The 19,322-nt window shown below is 37.6% G+C and overlaps 1 protein-coding gene across 2 annotated transcripts; it reads right to left on the reverse strand.

Moving 5' to 3' along the window:
* Positions 1–942: 942 nt before the first annotated feature.
* LOC149832010 (type II inositol polyphosphate 5-phosphatase 15-like) lies at positions 943–19,031 on the reverse strand. 2 transcript variants are annotated; one of them, XM_090014262.1, is made up of 12 exons: positions 18,793–19,031; positions 16,889–18,303; positions 12,737–12,989; positions 11,766–12,576; positions 6,374–6,498; positions 6,193–6,277; positions 2,979–3,132; positions 2,851–2,891; positions 2,501–2,762; positions 2,200–2,323; positions 1,744–2,104; positions 943–1,528 (listed from the first exon to the last, which is right to left on the reverse strand). In XM_090014262.1, exons 2-12 carry the CDS (start codon positions 18,294–18,296, stop codon positions 1,169–1,171), a joined length of 3,984 nt encoding a protein of 1,327 aa, XP_089870388.1. In that variant the 5' UTR covers positions 18,297–18,303; positions 18,793–19,031; the 3' UTR covers positions 943–1,168. The 2 variants fall into 2 exon arrangements, with proteins under 2 accessions (XP_089870388.1, XP_089870389.1); XM_090014263.1 differs by lacking the exon at positions 18,793–19,031 and adding an exon at positions 18,628–18,765.
* Between the last annotated feature and the right edge of the window lie 291 nt (positions 19,032–19,322).

A 19,322-nucleotide genomic window follows, 5' to 3' on the forward strand; every position in this document is an offset into this window, starting at 1 on the left:
AGGTAAAATCATATTTTTTTATCATTTTTACATTAAAAGTTTGCGGGTCTTAGTCGAAACTCAGGTTGGGTCAGGGTCTGGTATAAAATTTCACAAACTATACCCAGGTCCGTGAATTAATCGGACCTTCGGGGTCTTATTATTTATCACCATACCCAGACCTTATAGGGATTGGTTCAAGTCAGGGTAAACCCGACCCGTTAACACCCCTACTCTCTGGTGAGATGGTACTGGTTCCATGGATTGCTTTTTTGCAGGGTTCTAGATTCCAACTCACCTGGCATCATTAACTTTTTCTGTTCAAGCATGATATAGCGCTTCATCATTAATATAGGGCCTGTTCGTTTCATGTAATTTTAATGGGAAATGTTGAGCTTACATCACTTTCCCTCCCTTTCCCACAATGGGTGAAATAAACATCTAAGCATCACTGGCATAAGTGGGCCTCAATTTCCCTCCCTTTCCACCACCTTTCTCTTTTCACATGAAAAGTTGTTCATACCTCCCTCCATATGAAAGAACTTTCATGGGAAGGTCATGCTGTTAGGATCTTTTAGAAAGTCGAGGCCACTTCCCATGGAAGTTCCCTTCCATGGCAAATATTCTTCAGAAAGTCCGGGCCACTTCTCATGCAAGGGTTTTCCCTTCCATGGGAATGAAACACACAGTTGAAGTCTTCACTTGCACCAAACAAGACCATTACAAGCTAGCATATCTTTAAATTCAAAATTTGAGCTTCTGTATTACTTTCCAAACATGTTGGTACCAAAAGAAATCTAATGTGCAACATAAATTCAACAATTTGGCATGTATATCCAGTCAACAAACTGAAACAAAAAGCAAACGAGTAGTGGTGAGGGCCAGAAAAAAAATTCTCTCCTGTTGTTGTCTGTCACAAAGCCATAGTAATTGCCCTGAGAATCACAATAGACAAACCCTCCATTGATAACCTCTATAAATAATTGACTATAAAATGATGAAAGGAGTGAGCCTTTGTTTCCTAATACACAACTGGTACAAAGTGCACCAGATTTCAGGCAACATAAAAGCGTACTTGATACCAACAAAATATTTACAACACAAGCTTGAAGAGAATAATTCATGCTACATAATGGAGAAAACAAGAAAAGGCAAGATGTCTTCTCTTTTGACCAGCAGGTGCCTTTGTTCATGGACATTGCCAACTACGAAAATCGGGAACAAAATCAGATGTATCTGGAATATTTTTAACATCAGACCTGTGCAGATGATTGGTTTGGCCCCTTTTGGAACCCCCTCTAGAGTTTGCACGTGGTGGTGCCTTCGAAGCAGAAAAACAGTGCCGGACATGTATCTGATGGCTCCTAGTCTCTGTGGAGAAAACACCTCCGATGATGATTTCCAATATCACCTCCTGATCTCTGGTATCTTCACACCACCAATTCTGAGGTACTCCATCAACAAACTCTTCCTGGGTTTGGATCTCTTCATGGTGAATGGAGACTTCTACGACTTGACCAGGCTTGATTATACAAACAGCTGGAGTGACCTGGATACCATCAGACGAATATAAAAAAAAAAGAATCCTCAAAGCTCATCCAGAAGTTAAATCCAAGAATGCGAACAAGGGAATGAGCAGGTATAAATACTAGCATGTGCTTGCATTGCTCAAAACATTTCCCAGTTCAAGCAGACTACAGTGTTAACAAAGGAACTTGACAGTTCTTATTGAAGACAATATCAAAGAAAGTGAAACAAGGTTACCTCAAGCCAACGAGGAAAACCATAGGAACCTCTAGAATGATGCTCAGAAGATAATCCATCATCATTGACGGTGGACTCCTCTTTGCAGATTATTTTGAAAACTGCCGTGTCCTTCACGCATCTGTTAGTGACACGAAGTGTAGAAGTGTCCTGGTTTTGCAGTATGACGTTGTTAGTACTGACAACGGTTTCAGGTATATTATTCAAATCTTTCAGAAAAGATTGGATTTTTGCGTTAGATGAGATAATATTTCCAAATTCTACTCTTCTTATCCACTCATCAACATATGCAATTTCCACATTGAATATGCATCTGACAGGCTTGTGGTCACTATCTGTCACATCCATGACAGCATCATACCTGATAAAAAGTAGAAGAAAATCAAGACTAAAAGTTTTCTAACCAGAGCGACCAAGATATCATAATCTCATGAAACAAGTTTTATAAGGACATACTGCATTATGGATGAAACTACAGGACACTCTAATGAGCACGGAGATGCTATACAATTGCGGTTGTCACGATATAAGATTCGATCACACCAAGCAGGAATGCGCTTCTTCTCACCCGAATCATATCCTGGATAAAAAGGAAGACCATAGTGAAGTTGATACAATTCAAGCAAATGATTTTTATGAAGGTTGCAGCATAAGAATAATCCTTAATAAAAAACACTTGAGAGAATTCGCACTATTAGAGAGCACTAATTTGTGATGGCTAAGAGTGCACATAATGCATTGGCTGCAACACACTTACCCCCTAGACCTGGTTGGTGCCTCTCAAATTTGTACGTTGGAGGGAATTTCAGAAGTCCTTCACGCAGCCCTTGGAATACGCGCCCAGCTTTCATTTCTGCTCTAAGTTGGTCCCTTTCTCGGAGCCAGTCAAAGCACCTCTGAGACACAAAGTCTCTTGCTTCATCATATGAAATACCATGGAGCCGATAATTGAAATCGCCAAGAAATATTAGCATGTCTGCATCAGATAGCTCAGGCCCTTCGTGTTGGAACCCTGAGGGCTGTGAAAGTTCAAAACATAGTTCTGAGACAAAAATAAATTGTCTATGAAGCTAATTTCAGACATAGAATCAGATAAACATTACATACATTTGCACCACGAAGCAGTTGAACTGCAGATGAAACACCAGCTGCAGGAAAAACATTGAAAGATATGTTTTAGAAGCTACATGACATGCCATATGCATATAGTGAGAGGTCAGAATGATGCATCTTACCAATTCCACTGGTTGGTTTACTAAAGACCATAGTTCGATAAACATGGTCAAAATCAGCATTTCGTCGATTAACAGCTTCCAAGTGCGCTGCAAAGTGACAGTTGACGAAGCACATTATCCGATTATACACTCTCATCTTCAAGCCTACAGCTCCCTGGTTTAAGATTTAATAGGATTATTCAATACTCTTAAAGGAAACAAAGAAAAATTTTAAAAATTTGCAAAAATATAAACCAAAAAGTATGATTGTTCAAAGATGGCATCTAACAGGGGTATTTTGAGATTTGAAAATAGTGACCAAACCTAACAAATTTGAAATGAATGTCAGCTTCGCAAGTTGCCACATGTTAATTATAGGAAAGGTCAACTATCAACACACACGTAAATGATGACTATCAACCATTCTTAAGGGATCTGGTGATTAGCCCCAATTGTTGTATATCTCAAATGCCTTGCCTTTTCTAACATGATTATACTAAGATAAAAAGAACAAGCTGGCTATCTGAAGGGCTAAATGTTCCTCATTCCCATATTTCAATAGAATGGAAGAAAACCCCACTCTTGGGGATTAAAGGCAATGCTGAAATCAGGTGGGAGTAGGACTGACGGCAAACTTCACAACTAAAAGATACCTGGAATATTTGGGGGCTTAACAAACCAGAAAAACAACTATTTATGGCAAACACCATTAAGTAGGACATAATTTGATATCTCCTTCATCTTATTAACCAAAATGGAAGAGATTGATTTAGAAACATTGAACCCACAAGGCAAGCAAGACGGTGGCACATTCTAGTAGTTGGAAGCCATGTAGTGGTGGTTGAAGTTCTCCCCGCTCACCATATTAGCTAACACACTTGATGGCTTGCCACCTCACCTGAATATATGCCCATCAGTGCAGGCAACAAAGAAAAAATTTGGTGGAACCATGAGCTACTCAATCAGAATGATGATTTCTGGGTGGTGAGGGAGAATTTCACTCTGCTATTACCCCAGACAACAGAATTAACTTTTGTCCACAAGCAAAGGGATGAGACTTATCAATGTGTTCATTGACAAGAATAGAGCTTGTAGACATGAAACTATTCAGGGATAAATACAGGTAGTCCAACAACCAGAAGATCCCTTGTTAGAAAAACATGATAACTTTATCATCTTGGTTGTACTTTTGCATGTGCATCAATCAGCATGCAAGTCGAAGGCACCTAGACTTTTGATCATAGCTTCATCCCCATATAATGGGGCAATTGGAGGCAATAAAAACAGAAATCAGTTCCGATTTCAACATTGTCTCACATGGACTGAAACTGTTACAGGAAATGTTTGGCATTTCAACTACATGGTTTGTTTTGTGGGAGAGCATTTGAATCACCAGATTCCGATGTGTGTGCAGGTTTTTCTGGCAAACCAAAAAATTGGTAGCCATAAACACTTAAAAAAAATCAATTTGAAGAAACAAAATCCAAGACCTAATACATCAGCCATGATGAATTACAGTGTCGGATTGGGTCAAAATGACTTGCCATATGAGATCCCAACTAAATTGTACGTACAAATGAGTGTTTTTCCATGTTTTCCTTAAATCTGACCATACAGATGAGATCTACATGCTTGATTTTATAGGAATCAACTATTGGATCATTAGGTTTTCATAAGATTTAAAAATCAACAGTCTAAAATTTTCATAAATATTCAAGGCTTAAAAAATCATGTTGTTTTATCAAAAAACATGATCCCAGTGTCGTTTTGTAACAAATCGACCATGACAAACACATCTGTAGGGCCAGACTTAGGAAAACCCCAAAAATGCCCATTCGCTCGCGGTAGGCTAAAAAAGTGGTGCAGCTACAACTTTTCTACTATATATATATATATATATATATATATATATATATATATATATAGAGAGAGAGAGAGAGAGAGCATAGGTGCTTGAACATTAGGTGCTTGCGATATGTGCTTGATGGGCTTTTCTGCTCTTTCATGTTTTTTTCGCAGTTCCGACCCCATAAATGTGTTGGGCATAGTCGATTTACAAGGAATCCACAATTGGATCATGTGTTTTCGATGAAAAGAATGATATTTTGAGCCTAAAAATTTTACAAAGATTTTGGACCGTTGTTTTTTCGAACCTTATAAAAACCCACCCATGTGTCGGAATCGAACACTTAAAGAGCTGATCCCTATAAAATCAAGTACACAGATCACATTTGTATGGTTAAAATTTAAAAATAAAACAAAAAAAACCTGAAAAACCCATCAAGCACATATCGCAAGCACCTAATGTTCAAGCACCTATGCTCTACTATATATATATATATATATATATAGTCACCTGTATCTTCAAAGGTAATTTTTCAGAAGATATTTCTCGGAGAGATTTTCAAAAATTGATAAATCTCGAGAATATCTTGGAAAAATCTCGGGAGTTTAAAATTTTGAAAAAAATATAAATAACAACAAAAAAGCTAAGAAAATAATAAGTTTTGCATTATTTTTCTTTCAAATATATAAATAAACATGTTTTAAAGGTTTAAAAATATAAAAGAAACAAAAAAGTAGGAAATGCAAACTTAAAATAAATAAAAAATTCTTAAAAATATCACGATATTTTGTTTCTGGAGATATTTTGAAAATATCGCGATATATTCCTGATATTATCGGCTACCTTGAAATAGCTGATAATATCGCAATATTTTCAAAATATTGGCGATATCAGTGAGAGAGAGAGAGAGAGGAATGAAAACCTACCCACTAAAAAACATGTCAAACCTATGCACCACACGTTTTATTGGATTTTTGGTAATTTTTTTCAAAATTCTGACCATACAGATGTGATCTATATGCTTGTTTTTATAGGAAACAGTTCTTGGAGCATTTGATTCCAATGCATGGATAGGTTTTTATAAGTTTCAAAAAACAATGGTGTATAATTTTTATAAATTTTTGAGGCTCCAAATACCATTTTTTTCTATCCCAAATTCATGATCCAAGTGTCGATCTCTAGTAAATCAATCATGCTGAACACATCTGTACAGTCAGAATTTTGAAAACAATACCAAAAAAATTTCATTGGGTAGGTTTGGCATGTTTTTTAGTGGGTAGGTTTTCATTTCTTATATATATATATATATATATATATATATATATATATATATATATATATATATATATATATATAGGTTAAGTGGAAACTTCAGAAATTTACGCATACCTTGTTGCCAATGGCACGTCCAAACCCACATGGTACTGCCGCAGCATCCACATCTCCAATATGCGGATGCAGATTCTTCCTAACCCTAAAAGGAGATAATTAATTAGAGAAGGATCTGTAAAGGGCCACAATGAAACAAACCCTAGAATGCCAGACAAATGCACAGAGAAAGAAAGCTTACCATACAGCAACAAGTAGACCAGCTAGTTGCCTTGATCCAACACGCTCAAAACTTGTCCCTTCATCTAATACCTTGCCAATAGTATCTAACCACCAATGACCATTAGCACTTCCCTCGAGTCCCACCTAGAAATACCATATCAATGTACAAAATCTGAGAATCTTTTGAAATCTAAAATCTATGTCACATAGATAATGGTTACATGTATGAGACATGTTTTGAACACTCTTAGTATGATACATAAGTGTTATAAAATTAGGACATAGGCACATGGTCATGCACTATATATATATATATATATATATATATATATATATATATGTGAATTCAAAATTCTTAACCTAAAGCAACAAAGCGTGAATATAATCTTAAGTGCATATTCTTGAACAATAATTCTAAACATTATGATAGAGAACATTGAAGAATAAATATAAGGTGAAAAGTGAAATGTAATGTAATCAATGACAAATTTTAAATAAAAACACAAATACAAAATAATCAATCAAGATCACAAAAGAAATAGATAAAATTGTAGACACAATGTTGACTGTATCCAACACAAGTTTAATTGTATCCAAGAGGTGTCAAATCATGTCGGCACATGATATACATGTTAAAAGTGCAGTGCCCATGTGACATAGTCTAAGATGCACCTCAGTAATGCAAAGTGAATATCAATGGATATGATATTTTTGGAACTTAAATTTCATTAGTGAAAAACAATAACCAAGAAAAATTGACAATTAAGATAAGCAAATAACAAAGCGGAAATAATTGCTTTACAGATATAGCATCCATGAAATTATGATGTGAATAAATTCATTCATGCTAGACAACGCATGAAACTATGAAGTGATGCATCTACATCACTTTGGCAGGATGCTCACAAAACAATATTTAAATCCCAAAACAATAACTAGACATTAGTATTATTTAATGTTATACAATTCTCAAGGTCTCATCATCAATCACACATAGAGATCAGTAAAATACCTATTACAGATGTTCATTTTTGACACAGCTTCTGGGATGTCAAGGTCAAACTTTCATCTATTTCCCAAGACTGATGAATGATTAGAATCATATTCTTTTATTTAATTTTACTTGGACAAATCAGTCCACATAATGTTTTATCCTGTAACATTTTTGTACTATATCCTAGGAAACAAGCGCAAGTGTAAGTCTTATTATTTCCTTAATTTCTTATTACTCCATATCTGTGCTTTTTTTTTGAAGTTGTACTTTTTATGTTTTAATACCTCTGCTTATCTCAAAGTGTTTATGGTTGAAAAATACAAATTCAAGCTAACCTTACTCTGCATCTTGTAACTTTTTTCTTGTTTTGTTATTATGCTCTGACTTCCCTTCCTGCTATCCCTTTTCATATCTTCTGTGATAGTCATAAAGTGTATTGTCCATTACCTTAAGGGACTGAATCTATGTAACACAAACACGGCAGATGACCCACTGTACCCATGTCGACACGCCTGGGTACGGATATGGGTACTGGGTGCGACATGAGTACAGTGTGGGTCAGTTTGGGTCGGTTCCAATCAAGGCCCTATTTGAAACCCAGTTTTTTTGTTTTTTTTGTTTTTTTATTAGTTGGTCTTTCCCACACACACACACACACAGAGGAGGAGGAGGAGAAGGAGAAGGGGGCAGAAAAAAGAGGGAAGAGATGGAGGAAGAAGAAAGAGGTAGAGAGAGAGTGAGGGGAAGGGGAGGTGTACCTGCACCTCCTCCTCCTTCAGAATGGAGAGAGAGAGAGAGAGACGTCACAAACCCTCTCCCTTTTGCTTTATAAAAGTATTAAGTAAAAATATCAAACCAGCCCCTCCTTTTTAAAAAAAAATCCTCAACCCCCCAAATCTCCCTAAAATATCCTCTTATATCTATATACACTATGGATTGGATCTTAACTCAATCCAAATTCCAACCACAGCGAGTATTAATATATATATATATATATATATATATATATATATATATATATATATATATATATATATATATATATATAACCATGTCCTTGTACCGCCAATTTTTAAAATGGTTGTGTCATACCCTCCGTACCCGTACCCATGTGACATAGGACTGAATTGGATCACTTTCTGCTCAGATCATTCATTATAGCCAACAATCTTATATTGGTTATCTTCATCCCTTTCATGTGTTTCACTATTTTTTCTTTTAGTATTCTTCTTTCCAGGCCTAAGTTCACAATCCATAATTCAATATGTTTCTTTTACAAGAACCCTTTGAGCTAAAGAAAATAAAGAAAGATGGACACTATAAGCAGCGAGAGAAATGAAAACAGTAGGCCACTTCTTGGTATGCCACATCTATCCTAGATTATAAGTAGCTCTTATTGGGATGTCCAACACTAAGAATGTTGGCAGTTAGGACTTTGCTGCAACCATCTTTTGTTCTCCTCTCTTCCTCTCATCCTCTTTTATTCTTAAAGGTTACACTATTGGAGTATGGACTACAAAAATAAAATTTGCCCATTCAGAGTAAACCCGATGATGAAATTTTGATATTAACAACAAATTTATTGATGGTGGTATAACATCATTTTCCTATTTCTCCAATGATGCCAATGATGTACAAGAGCTTCAACTTAGTAAAAATCATGTCAAAAGTGAATATGTGGTTAACAAAGAATGAAGACATATTTGCCAGTATTTTCAGTTATGGTGGCTTGACCTCACAGTTCTTTGATTAATAGCATTATCCAGGTCAACAAGAAGTACTTCAGTTTTCCATCAGTTTGAATCCTGAATGTGAAAAAGATTACTGAAACCATTCTTATCTTTTTCGCAGTGTCAAGCAGGCCCCTAATTCAGCCTACAAGTCCCCTATTGACATAATATGAAACCAACATGTGTAAAGAGTTTATGCATATAGTCAAACCTGCATTTGACATAATATTATCCCATGATTTTATATATATATATATATAATTTATTTATTTATTTCTTCCAATGTCATAAGTTATTGGTCTACACCAAGGTTGCCAGACTAGGAAGTGGAAGCAAGAAATGATAAAGGAAGTGGAAGCAAGAAGCAATGCATTTTAAAATGTATACGAAGCGGGAAGCGAGGAATAAAAAAAAGCAATATAAGAATTGAATGAGAATCAAAATGGAACCCAAATAAAAACTAAAATAAAAGTGACTATTTTTCTAAGTCACATGGACTCGGCTAAAAGGCCGACGCACCTGCGTCGCCCGTACCCGACACGGGTGCGGACACGAGTGCGGCTTCGGACACGGGGTGGACACGGTCAACTAAGCGTCGGACTCGGTCAACGCACCGGGGCCGAGTCCGTCCACATTTTGGACTCTGTCAACTTTGACTGAGTCTATTTTTGTCCATTTTTTATTGTTATATATATATATATATATTTTTTATTGTTATTATTGTTATATATATATATATATATTGTCAACTTTGACCGGTCAACTTATTACTTTAAAATTTACAATCTTATTATTGTTATATATATATAGCCGTGTCCCCGTGTCCAAAAAAATTTAAATTGCTCCGCGCCCGTGTCACACACGTACCCGTACCCGCACCCATGTGACATAGCTATTCTTAAATTTCATGATTTTTTAGTGTAAGAATTAATTTTTTAACAAAATATAAAAATGATGATTGCCAATTTAGAAAAAGCACATGGAAGTGAGTGAGAAGCGTGAGAGGAAACACATAAAAAACATGAAAAGTAGAGCGAAAAAATGTATAAGAAGAATAGCTAAATCATGTGGAAAGCATATAAGAAGCATGGGAGAATCAGGATTCCCATCAAGTTTCGGAAGCGAGAAGTATCGCGCTTCCGAAGCGAGGAGTATCGCGCTTCCGAAGCGAGGAGTATCGCGCTTCCGAAGCGAGTTTCCGGGAAGCGAGCTTCCCACCTATCTAAGAAGCTTCTGGTAACTCTGGTCTACACACACACACACACACATACATATATATATATATAGATATACATACATATATATGTGTGTATTTACTTATTTATTACAAACTCAAATGAGGTTTCGCTATAAATAGAACCACAAGCTTTGCCCCATGCCCAATAAAAAGAACTTGTGGTTATGACTGTATAGTACCTTCCCTATTATTCTTCTTCCTAGTCAACCCATGCACAATGCCATATCTTCACAGCTCAGCTTGTCATTGCAGATACTATACTACTGTTTTACGAATATGTGCACAGTGCAATTTGGTGCTTAAACATATGAAATTAGAAGGTATGAAATAAGCTGGATTAGCTCTTATTTATTCCTCATCCTCTCATTTTGTCCGCTGTTGGTTATAATTGTTTTAATATGAAGGAGCAGTCCAACATAGTTCAGAACTTGTGAGTGTTCAATTGTCATAAGAAATTGATAGCTTTTTGTGCTTTGAAGTATTTGAGACAATTCATCTCGTCCTTGCAGATACTGTTTTCCTGTGAATATGTATCGGATGTGAACCATAAATTCATGCTAAGTGGTTTGGTCCTTATTCTCTCTATCAGGTACATGATCACATACTACTTCAAATTCAAGAAAGTTACAGAAAGATTCAAGCTGGAGAGTACCATAAATAAAGATCACAAATATGTTGTAGGTAGAATCTTGATGCTTGAATATAGGTCTAAACTATGGTGACACAATCTGGACTTACCCTTGTTTTTTTTATCTATTCTTATTGTATGTCTACCTTTTCTCCTACTTGTTCACATAACAAATGGATAATGAAACCTAAATGTGACTTCCTATAGGCACATTTGACCCCTCATATATAGTGAGAATCATTTCTTTAAAATATTTTGCTAGAATAAGTTGATAGCACCGGCTGAGCAGTAGTTCCAACAGCATGGCGATTTTATTCTATGGATTTAAATGATTTTTTATCTTTAAATGATTTTTATTTTCTTTTTTATACAAAATCTGGGGGTAACCCCTGCATTCACGCAATGGGTGCACCATGGGTTTAGACTGTCAGGACAGTGACCATAAGTACGGAAGGCTTAACCAGCACGACTAGGTCTCTGATCACAGGGGTGGTTTCCTTGTCCTTCATGAAAAAACCCTTTCATTCACACCAGATACCCCTCAATTATGATAGTGTAACTTTTCTATCCAGCCACACCATTCGATCACCAAACCTGTAATATGTGATCAAAAGAATCTATCATGTGATAAATGTTTTAAACAGAAACTTGATACACAAGATAGGGCGTAAGATTGCTCTGCCCTACACTCTTGCAGCACTGCCGAAAATAACATTTTCCAAATCAACAAGGTTTAATATATGGTTTATATCATATAATATACAGGTTTAAAAGATTTAATGAGACATTTTCTTTAAAGATAAAATTCACAAATAATCTTACAGATTCTTTTGCAGCAGCCATGGCGAGAAAACCTGCCCCCATTTCGACTTCTTGCAATCCAACGATGACAACACCAACATCTGTAGCTGCAGAACCAATCCATGATATGAGTGAGTCCTGAGAAGCTCTTCCTTGTCCAACATTCCAAGTTCCTGTCAATATTCTCAATGTTTCTCGTTTTGCAAAAAGAAGTTCTTTCTTAGACAATTCAAATCCCATCGTGTTGTCAAAAGGACTTGGAGATGCCATATTCCAGGCACGAACGCCACCATGATTGGCCATAGTAAGAACATAGATGCCACCAACAGTGATCCTGGTAACTGCAGTGCTGTGAGCAACCCACTCTCCTAGTAATTTTCCCTCAAGATTGATTACCTGCATAAGGCCACTTGCATAGCCTATCCATATTCGGGTTCCAGCAGCACACATGCATTGAACTGAAAAAGAATGATGATGGAACTCGTGCAACCTGTTACCATTTCCATCCCACTGCACCAATGATCCGTTGGCACATCCAATCCATATCATTCCATCTGCTGACATAACAATAGCCTCAGCTCTTCGACTATCATCTCCAAAAGGTGCCTTAGCTGCAACTCGACGAACAGCATCAGCTGCACCCATCAGAGCATTACGTGAACGCTGGAAAAAACTCAGCGAAGATTGATTTTTTTCCTTTTTTGAGGCTGTAACAAATTTTGCCTTCATCTCATCATCTGCAGCAATATCCTGAGTGGCAGAGAAGTCTGGAAGAATCTCAGCTTGCCCATCTAGTCCAAATACTTTTAATAGATCTCTTGTGCGAGCATCCCTTTAGAGCAGCAAACAAGATTGAGTTAGATTCTTGTGATGTTACAGAAAGCCCAGACGAAGCTGCAATTTAAGCTTCATATAACTTGGTAAGGCCTATAATCAGCCCATGTATGGATAAGAAAGACATGGAGAGTGTGTTTCATGACATAAGTACATACCACAGTGCAAATGAGAAGTACCCGCCAGCCCATACTTTCCCTCTACATGTGTCTGCCAGCATATATTTTACATCACCAGGAGGCAAATAACACGTACCACCCACTGTTGCCTGGTTCCGAAGGTCAATATAAGACCTCTCCACTCCTAAGATTGCTATATGCCTCTCTTCCTCCATAATATTAAGAGATTTTGCAATGGCCTCCCAAGGCCAGATTTTAACAGAACCACCCTCAGAACCGGACCATAAATCACCTAGATAAGCAATTAATATAATCAGCACAAAAGAATCTGGATTATTCATATAAAAAGCTGCAGAAATTATTGACTTAAGTTCGATCACTTGATCATCACATAATCAATATGAGAAAAGTGTAAAATATGATACCCGTACTTAAGCCTAATTGTCATAAAGAGCCTGGTATTATGGCAGAAAAGACCATGAAAATGACCTAGACATATTATGTTTAATGATGCATGAATGAAAGGTTCGACAAATAATTTCTAACACATAGCAAAACTGAAACCGGATGTTATAATAACAGGTGGTAAGAATAGTAAAACTGATACCTCACCAATTCTCAACACGATCATGACACAACTTATCTATAATTCAACCTGTACCAGATAGAAATAACAATAAATGCATGTAGTTCCAGTACCAGAAAAAAGTATTAAATAAGTGGTTGCAGAAGATTTTAGAGTCAATACCAGGTCCACCAAGCTTATGAAACTAATAATACGATTGGATGCATAATTTTCATATGCAATAAATTCTGTCTTGCAAGTGGAAGACGTATTGTCTGTATAAGTGTACATGTGTCAATATTTTTCCCTGCTCATGTGCATTGAAATGGAAAAGGCAAGTTCTACTAACATAATGATACACTGTATTTGTGTTGCAAAACAAATCTTAATATCCGAATAAGACAAGAAAATAATAACATGGTTAGGAACAACTGTTGTCCTCTGAGCCACTCCCAAAGGCAATGAATGTCACGAATCAAAGCATTCCCAGAGACAACTGCCTGTGGAAAACATTAACATCTTGAGTGGACTGAATGCAAAGATTTAGAAGCAGTTGATATTAATTTCTAAAACATTGTCCACCTTTTATTAGATCCACTAGAATACCAAATCATGAACCACTGCCTCTGTTTCATGTCCTTGGTATGCAATATAGCTTTCCAACAACCAATGCAGCCAAGCCAAAAGAAGACATTGGAAACATATAGAAAAACCAAGCAATAGCAAACAAAGTCTGACATGCCCCAGACAGCAAACACATGCCACTGTAGCGTCTTCTTTGTAGATTTGTAAGTGCAATCTCAAATTTTAGATTAGAGGAAGATGTTTCCAAATGTTGTTCACTTGGTTGCTTTCCTTGCCTTGTCTGGAAGGCTTATTTTGAACTTCATTCACTTGTGTGGTTATTCCAACACCAGAGAGCTGGAGATGGAGAAAATAAGTCATCTAGGTAGGCTGACAGAATTGATTCTATTTATGGGCTATCTCTTTTGGTTCTTTTAGTGCACCGTGCCATTTAAGTTGTATTTTTTGTTAGGACTTCTTAATCAGCATCTTTTCATAGTATTGGTTTATTTTCCCCACTGGAGTCTAACTCGCATGTTTTAGATACAACTTAAACTTGGGACTTAGTAACATGATCCAGAGCTGCATTTATGCATTTATGCATTTATCATGTAAAAATCAGTGTCAACATTCTGTACATGGAAATTGTGCCTTTGCAATAAATAAATCATGAGTTGCATAGGAAAACTCTCATCATCTATTCTATTAGGGTTTCAAGGATATCAATTGAACCCTTTATCATTTTTTTGGTACCTAATGTCCCCACTGTTTTGCGAATTCCACATTCAAGATGCTTTTGCACTGGGTTTTGATCCAGTTCTCCCTATTTAAACATAACTATTTAGGTAATTCACTTTGGGAAACAGGCCAAGGTAAAACAGGTAAATAGTCACTTTTGGTGATAAAAAGAATATGTATAACACTGTATTCAAAAGCAAGAAATTCAGACTTTACAGTGATGCTTATTGATTACTTCCTATTAGTGAATCAAGGATTTATGCACCATATTGCTTTTGTAATTATATATGCTACCAAACATCATTAAGAAAAGCTCTTTGATTATTCGTGAGTAATACACAAACATTGATCTTACATCAAAATTGTAATCTAGTCAATGTTATATTGTTATATTTTGATAATCTTGAGTCTAATTGAAATTTGAATTCTAAAAGGCCATCTATCTTGCTTCCCAAACCCTTTCTGCTTCACTTCCAACTTCTCATTCCACAGGGAATTAGTTGCTTCACATGTCTACTTTTCAACCTGGTTTTCTGTTCTGCTTAACATTGTATGACAACTTAATGGGCATGGTGTACATGATACAAATCTTATTTTTCATTACTGGTCTCCAGAATCTTCTTATTTATATGCAAGAACTTGAATGAACTTGTCCTACTAACAATTCACACCAATAGAGTGATTGCAGCAGGCACAGGATAACCCTGGAAGAAGCAGACCGAATAGATAAACCATGCACATACTTTTTTGTAAACAGAAAAGTAGACAATAAAGCTGCTTTAGAACTGCAAAAGAAAGGGCATATCTTCTATACTCCATGCAGCACTTTGAGCCTGAAAGAGGGACATCTTTGAAACAAAACCTGCTACTCATTTTCTAGGAAACAAAGAGAAGCAAAGCAGTTCAGATCGTGAGCGCCCAGCAAGAACATGCTTGCTGAACTCCTACAAATCCAAACATGTACAGACGGACCAGGTAACAACATTACAGAATATTTTCATGCCAAAAGTTAACCTAAGCACCAAGCATGATGGATAGTCTAAAGGGAGAATTGGAACGGTTCCTGGTCAACTAAGACTAGCAGGTTTCAAGTTAAAAACATATCATACTGCTCCTATCATATTAAATCCTTCTGAACCTGTCTATTTTTGTCTAGGAAATCCGGATCCAGGATGCTGATTGTGTGCTATAGGATCATGCAAAGTAAAAATGGAGATTAAAAATGAATAAAACATAGTTCAAGCTAAATGGCGACAACCAAGATATGAACTCTTAGGCACCACTATACATGGAATTGTTGGAGATATATAATTAGCTACCTCCAAAGATGTTTTAAAGAAGAAGGCAGGACAACCTTCACTGAAGTTTTTATTTATTTTTTCCTGATGAGGGAAACCACTTTTTTTTTAGGATCCAAGAAAATCCAAATTTTTTTATTGAAAGGCAAGCTGGGGTTAGGCAGACCCCCACCAATTATTATTCAACGTACCTCTGGGGTTTGAACCTGCAATGTCCCACCACAAGGAGACATGCACTGACAGCTCCTACCAACCATGTGGAGCCCCGTTGGTAGAAAATCCACATTTACTGGACTCCTTATGAGGATCTTCCAGTATAAAACCTTGAGATAACCCTCCTTGTACTAGGTAGGCCTCCCCTTAGCTTCAGCACTAAGGCCACATTTACCCACCCCAGGGTTTGAAGAAAGGATGCCCAGGAAGCCTCAGACAATCATGTCGGGTCCCTAGCCAAGTGAACATGCCCTTGGTGGGCAAGCTTCACTGAACATTAATCATTGAAGCCTGACCATTTCCTGTTTTTCAATATTGTCACACATAAATCAACAAGAGGTGAAGAATCTGAGCTATTGATAAGTCAGGAATCAAAACCAAGAATAAATAAAGTCCTCCAATAGGTATTTTTACTGGGCAGCATTCTAGCTTATGACAGCTCCACGTTTCATGTACTTCTCAAGCAAGATACAGAATCAAGAGCATATTGCAAGCCATACAGTAATTTGTGCAGAGGACTTCACAACCTGCTTCTAGTCAGAATTTCAATTTGATCACCCAGACTATATATTGATCATAAAATAATTGAATCACAGAACATTGAAAAGATATAAAGAGTTATGGCAAGATTAGAAGGAAACAAAGAACTAAAGGCCACCATTCTACAGGTGACAAAGTGGCCATCAGCAACGCTCAAAGATCTCGTGAACTACAAAATGGTAGGCGTATTCAAAGATAGAAAGAAATCCAGATTAAGAAAAAGATTGCAGCATGCCTCATAAAGTAAACACAATGGAGAAACATTGTACTCACTGTAAGAAGTCATTGCAAGGGACATAACAGGATTACGGTGTGCTTGCCATGCAAGGACTTCTTTAAATGGATTCTCATCAGAATCCTCCAAGCCCATCTTCCAGGACCTGATCTTTCCATCCTTGTGGCCACTCCAAATAAGTTTATTTGCAGGATCAGCAATCAAACATAGGGTAGGCGAAGTTCGAGCAGATTCACGGAAAGGAACTGTTTTCTCATCCCCTTTCACATTAGCGCTCTCACTTTCATGCACGAAAACTTCAGAAAGGTTCCAAAATCTAACCCCAGACTCTTGTCCAGCCCATAGCTGTCCTTCTGCGTAAGTTATAGTTCTCAGGAACCGACCTGCCTGGGTTTCCCGCAATGGGTGCGGTCTCAATTCGAATGAAGGGGGACGGCCAGGATGAATTGCTGCTCGCACGGGGACCTTGAATACCCCGGTTCCACCACCGGCACCAACAAATTCAGGCAAGCTATGTGGAATAGGATTCTCACTAACCTCTTTCTCTGAAAATGGATTATCGAATGCAGGCATTTCACCATTTACACAGTATGATTCGCTTCTACTTCTTTCCGACGATGAATACAAATGGCCCATATGCTTCGGGAGCTTCTCGTCAAGGCTATGCTTTCTCCATGTACTTCTCTTTCCTGGGGGGATTATCCCATTGTTAGCACTGCCTGTACCCTGCTGGCTGTAGGAGGATGTCTTACGATGAGTAGGAAAGTGGCCAACGGGTGGAATCTCTTCTCCATCATCAACATCTTGCCTTTCCTTCTCATGGGCTTCTTCCCATGTGCCTTGCCCAAAGTGGGTTGATCCAATTGGTTGTTCCAGAGACTCCACAGAATCTGACTGAGATGTTATGGATGAAAATGACGATCTTTGGTTAGTGCATTCTTGATCACCGGTTCTCATAGCATCAGGAGATGAACCATGGCCTCTATGGTGGTCTGAAGACCGAGAGTTCGGTCTATCCAACGAGGGACGAGCATTATTTCGAATAGAAAGGGAAGAAGTCTGGCTTGTAATCTCAGTATATATGGAGTCTTCGTTGTCCAGAATTCTTGGCAATGGTGGCTGATAAGCGGGGTGTGGGGAAGATAAGAACTGATCGAGCGTGTTATGAGAGGCCCGGAATGGATTTTCTTCATCGCCGAATCGGTGGTGTTCCATTGAATCAACAAATTTCGGCCGGTGACCATCCTGAGACCTCCGGTGGGCGCTTTCGAATTCGAATGAGGAGGTACCGGACGGCGAGTCAGGACCAAAGACGCGGCCTCCAGAGCTGGTCAATCTGTCCCCAGCAACCGTTCTCTGCTGCGGAGCTTGCACAGGTTTATTCCAAGGTTGCAGTGGGAATCCTTCATTTCTCTCATCCTCAAAATCTATAAAAGGCTCTGCCATCAATCAACTGAAAGGGATAGAACCAAAAACCAAGTGGAAAAAAAAAAGATCAATTGATTTCCCATACTTGAGGCAACAAAATCTCACAATTCAACATGGGTATCACACCAAAACTGAGCTAAATCAGTCGAATTCTAATCCATAACAAAATGAAACCCAAAAAGATCAAAACGGATATCTCTAAAAAGAGAGAGAAACGACTTGACAATGAAGAAGAACCAAATTTTACAACAAAATTAGGTTGAATGCTGAATGAACACAACAAACAATCAAAAAGTCAACAATGGGTATATACTTCACACACGCAGAGAGAGAGAGAGTTCCTTTTTACCATGAAAATCAACAAAATTCATTCCACACTTGGTCGAATTCTACCTACAATTTCACAGAATCCCCATAATTACCAAATGGGTACCTCAAAAACAAAGGTTTCCCAAATGGAAAAGAGAAACCCAACTTGGATAATCAACCAAGAAAGAAGGATGAGAAAACCCACATATTGTCTTTCATGTTCAAGCTAGTCTAGAGTTTCAATTAGAGAGAGAAGAAGAGTAGGGACAGAGCAATCGCATGTTTGGATCGAGAAAGCAAGGGGAAGAGAGAGAGGGACAGACCGAGGAGAGTGAAAGAGGGGATTGTTGGTTTGTGGTAGGCAAGCCAGGCAAAGCAAGGAAGCAAAAATTTCGTGTCAAAGAGAGAAGGGGTGGTCAGAATCTGTCGTTGCGGTTTGAAACGAAATGGGGGAGCACCACCACCTTGACCAAATACCAAATCTTCTTATTCCTAACCCCGACTTTGGTGAGGTTGACATCGTCAAACCATCTGTAAATCTCCTCTCCTCCTGCTAACTGCCAACCATCGTCCAAGGCTACTCTTACCCTTGAAACAACGACGCCGCTGTCATTTGCCTTTCTTTGGTACATGCTTTTGCTTTTTTCCTATGAAAAAAAAGTTATTCGTGGTAAATTGATAATAATAATAATAGATACTATTATTATTAGCTTTTTGGGTTAAGGATAGTGATAA

Source organism: Nuphar pumila, chromosome 7 (assembly GCF_984573655.1).
Source record: "Nuphar pumila chromosome 7, dmNupPumi1.hap1.1, whole genome shotgun sequence".
Taxonomy (NCBI): domain Eukaryota; kingdom Viridiplantae; phylum Streptophyta; class Magnoliopsida; order Nymphaeales; family Nymphaeaceae; genus Nuphar; species Nuphar pumila.

What these genes read in the sequence shown, in the direction of transcription:
- LOC149832010 (XM_090014262.1), bottom strand. Translation starts at nt 18,296, where the DNA reads ATGGCAGAGCCTTTTATAGATTTTGAGGATGAGAGAAATGAAGGATTC. An exon ending in TAAACCAACCAGTGGAATTG is followed by an intron (nt 2,892 to 2,978) that starts GTAAGATGCATC and finishes TTTTTCCTGCAG; the next exon opens with CTGGTGTTTCATCTGCAGTT. An exon ending in GTAGTTTCATCCATAATGCA is followed by an intron (nt 2,105 to 2,199) that starts GTATGTCCTTAT and finishes ACTTTTTATCAG; the next exon opens with GTATGATGCTGTCATGGATG.